Source organism: Gavialis gangeticus, unplaced genomic scaffold, assembly GCF_001723915.1.
Source record: "Gavialis gangeticus isolate Ggan-Ray unplaced genomic scaffold, GavGan_comp1, whole genome shotgun sequence".
NCBI classification, from domain to species: domain Eukaryota; kingdom Metazoa; phylum Chordata; order Crocodylia; family Gavialidae; genus Gavialis; species Gavialis gangeticus.
In genome coordinates, this window is record NW_017729025.1 from 86,808,527 (window position 1) to 86,812,442 (window position 3,916).

The 3,916-nt window shown below is 43.6% G+C and overlaps 1 protein-coding gene across 1 annotated transcript in view; it reads left to right on the plus strand.

The window, feature by feature from the left end:
• The window catches only part of TMEM62 (transmembrane protein 62), a 47,928-nt gene extending 44,337 nt beyond the window's left edge, over nucleotides 1-3,591 (plus strand). The window contains exon 14 of the mRNA XM_019519094.1: nucleotides 1,586-3,591. Within this exon, the coding sequence (XP_019374639.1) occupies nucleotides 1,586-1,912 (327 nt within the window). The 3' untranslated portion in view covers nucleotides 1,913-3,591. The remainder of the gene's footprint in view (nucleotides 1-1,585) is intronic.
• Nucleotides 3,592-3,916: the final 325 nt, after the last annotated feature.

Consider the following 3,916-nt stretch of genomic DNA (forward strand, 5'->3'; position numbering starts at 1 on the left):
TCCTTTTTTTTTTTTTTTTTGGTGTCAATCTGATAGCCAACCGATTATATTGGTGCATTCCTAAATATGACTAAAATCAGATAATATCATGTTTGGCAAAAACAGAATTAATTTTGAGACACAGCGGAAGGGGTGGCATTGCAGCTGTATGTAAACTGGATATCAGATTAAGGATATATGGAGAACTTCAACATATCAGTGCTTTTAATTCCTTTTTTTTTTCTGCCAACAAGCTTCCTTTCATACAGTTAAGTTTGCTTAGATGTTAATTCTGTGCTGTGCCTCCTTTCATGCTCTTTAAAAACTAGTTGTTCTATATTCAAGTGAGGGGCAGAACCTTTTTAATTAAGGCTAAATTCTTTCCTTCATCCCATCCCTTTGAAGCAGCAGAATATTACTAGATTGCCCCAGCTGCCACCCGAGGGAGGGGTGTGAGCTGCAGGCTCAGGCTCCCTACCCTGCTGCCTTTCCTCTGGGGCCTCCACGGCCCAGTGGGTGGGACCCAGCATGGCAGGGCAGAACGGGGCCGGATAGAGAAACCGATGCTGCCACCAGGAGCTCCGCACTGCCCTGGTAAGGCACCTTTTGCCTGCCTGGCAGCAGCAAGGGGCAAAGTGCTGCTCTGCCACCAGGTGGGCAAGAGGTGGATTGCCACAGCAGCATGGAGCTTCCAGCAATGGCAACAAGCTTCCCCACCCTGCTCTGCCCTGCTGAGCCAGGTCCCACCCACTGAGCTCCAGGGGCCTCAAGGGAGGGCAGCAGGGGGGAGCCCACAACAGGCAGCCCACACCCACTCCCGCTCTGTGCACAGATCTGGGGAGCATGTGCCCCCCCGCCCCACCCCAGGAATGCATGTAGCAGTGGGGAGCCAACTCCTGCCCCACAGACAAGTCCCCTGCAGCTCCACCCCACTCCCTGCCTACTCCCTGTATCCGCACATTACAACCCCAGGCCCCAAGTCCCATGCACCGCCTGGCTGGGCAGGAGCCCAAGCCCCAGTCCTACCCAACTTCCTCCCTCCCCTGTGGGGCCTCAAGTTCCCCTCTCCACACCAAACTTATCTGCAGGAGCTGCTCTCCAGGCTGCCTGGCAGCCATTTGCATGTGTGTATGTGCGCACACACACGGCACATCCTATCTGACCGCCCTTCTCCCTCTTCCCCCAGCCCCTTGCATGCTGGAACTCTGCCAACCTACAGAGAGCTTTCTGCAACAGTGGGAAATCCATGTTTCTCCATTAAAATGAGAAATCTGTGTTTCTCTCATTTAAAAGGGAAAATCCATGTTTTCCATTTTTCTGTGGGAAACAGAAAACCTGAATCCCTGCTGATCAGTAGGAGTTGCTGTTAGATCTGACCTGTCCCCCTGGTTATAGATTGCTACAATCCCAGTTTTCCCAGAAGTCTCAAAATAAGGCTCCAACTCCAGGAACTGTACCCAGGAGCGTGAAACACTAGTGTTGGTTACCAGAACAGTCCCTGGAACAGTTGTATTTCCTCCCCCTTGTATTTTTCTATGCCCTGACATACTTGGCATAAGGTATTTGACACACTGAAGTTTGACACTCTCTCTGCTCTCTTTTTCAGATGGTGTTTTTTAACCTGCCCTTGATGGCTTACCTATGCTGGTGCCTGTTGCTGCGTTGTCAGGGTCTCAGCTTTCGCTCCCATATCTACCACGTCAGATGTTTTTGGGCTGTACCTGCCCACCTTGCCATGGCACTCCTCCTGACCTGGCAGCTCTATTCCTGCTACTTCCTGCAGCGGACCTATGGGACTCTTGCTTTCTTCTTCTCCCCAATGAAAACATGGCTGGTGGTGCTGACCTTTGTTCTAATATGGAGAACCTGGACATTGAGCACTTCTGAACTCAGAACTTATATAGCAGAAATGAAAAACTGTCAGAGCTCTTGATATCTAATCTAGGTATTCAGAGGTCTTTTGATTTACACTGAAAAGCTGTGAACTGTGGGTATATGTGGATGGGTTTCTGTACAGCCTGAGCCAGTGGATGTTTGGATGTGAAGCAGTTCCTGGCTTGCTCCAGAACAGTGTGATGATAGGGTTTCCTGTGGTATATTGCTGACAAGTAGAAGTGCTTGCTGATTTACCTCTGTGAATGGAAGAAAATCTTTGTAATGTATTATTCTTGATTTTTAAAACACTGGCAGAATTGCAGGGTGGATCTTTATAGCAGGCCCTCAGAGCTGTGCTTCTGGTTTTTATTTAAACATTTACACATGATTCTACAAAACTAGTCTGTGATGAATGTCAACACAGAGAGTAATAATGGTCACAACTGTGGCCTTCACAGTAAGTATTCTGTGGTAGGTACTAATACACTTCTTGAGGGTTTGAATGGCTGATATACAGCATTGTAAATCACTTTATAAAGTGCATGTATGTGTGCGCAAGCACCCTGATTTATTTTTTTATTTCTTGGAGAATAGTGAAGAGGCAGTGTTGTCTGTGGATGTAGAGGGGTCACTTGTATTCTGTCAACAGCAACTGTGCCCTGACTAGGAAAGGAGCTTTGCTGTTCAAGGGCTTCTCCGTGGCAGCCGAAGTGGGGAGTCAAAAAGAGAGCAAAGAGGAGGTGTGGACTATCTGCAGATATGAAGTATCTAGGCAGACTAGTATTGTCTAATAGCTAGGGCAGATTTCAGAATTAAACTCTTCTGATCATTGTCCAGCTGCATTTCTACTGAATAGAGGACATGGTATTATATGTAAAGTATTATATCATTTTTCAGGTTCAATATAAGATTCCACAATTTCCTGAAGTTAAAAAACCTATTTTTAGCTTGCACAAAATAATTTTTTTGGCATGCAATATTGGTAACATACAGTTCTTTTTACTTCAAAATAGTATTGTTTTGGAGTAGGCGTGAGAATACAGCAGTCTTTTGAAGTCAAGAGCATCCTTTCCAAGCTGTTCATTAGGAGAACACAGAACAGAAATACATGAATTGATCAAAGCAAGGGATGGATCATGGAAATGTGTTGTTAAGATTCTTTATGCAATGCCAGCCGTTGATTTGTCAGATGGAGTGATAAATGCATTTTACGATGTTTCAGTTACAATATACCAGATTTGTTGGGTTTTTTTTAACTATCTTTGCATGGAGGAAACCTTTTATAATTCTTAAATTCCATTTGGACCTTTGGACATTATTAAAGTGAATAATCATTAAATTAATTTTAGCTAATGTTGTTACATAACAAAAAATATATTTTCTGAGAGATCACCCTTTAAATCCTATGTCCTGATGTTGTTTTTAAATTCCTTTAAAAAATGTTTTTATGCTCCTTGGTTTGTTTATGAAGGGACTTTTCTGTCAGTCAGTGGACTGGACATGAGAGGCTATTCAATGCACAAAGTAAACTGTGTAAGATAGAGAATTTATCCTTACTAATCATCCTCAGTAATTTGATATGTTATGACATTTTCAGAGGCAAATACAACTTTCAGGTTGACTGTTTCTCTTAATGGTTAAGGCCAGCTAAGGCTGCAGTGCTGCTTCCATTTTAGTCTGTGTTCACTTACAAATTTCCAGAGTCATCAGTTTCAAACTAAAGCGTACCTTGGTTCAGCTCTGTCAAAAGATATTTCTTTCAGAAGTCTTGAGGAGAAGTAGTTGAGCTCATTTTGAATATGAGTGAAGGAATAAATACTTTCTCTTTTTAGAAAAGCCATCAGAAGGCCTACATCTGCCCAAGTTGAGAATTGAAAGTTGAAATTCAGCTTAGAAAGAGCCTTTGCTGAGAAGGGTTATTTAGCATGCCAATTAATATTAGTTGTTTGGTTGGCTCCCTGTATTTCTGTGCCTTTTTGAAAAATTGTGTTGTCTCACAAAACTTGCATGGTATTGCTGACATGCACAGCTGATTTAACTACAGACTGGAAAAGAAAGGGAT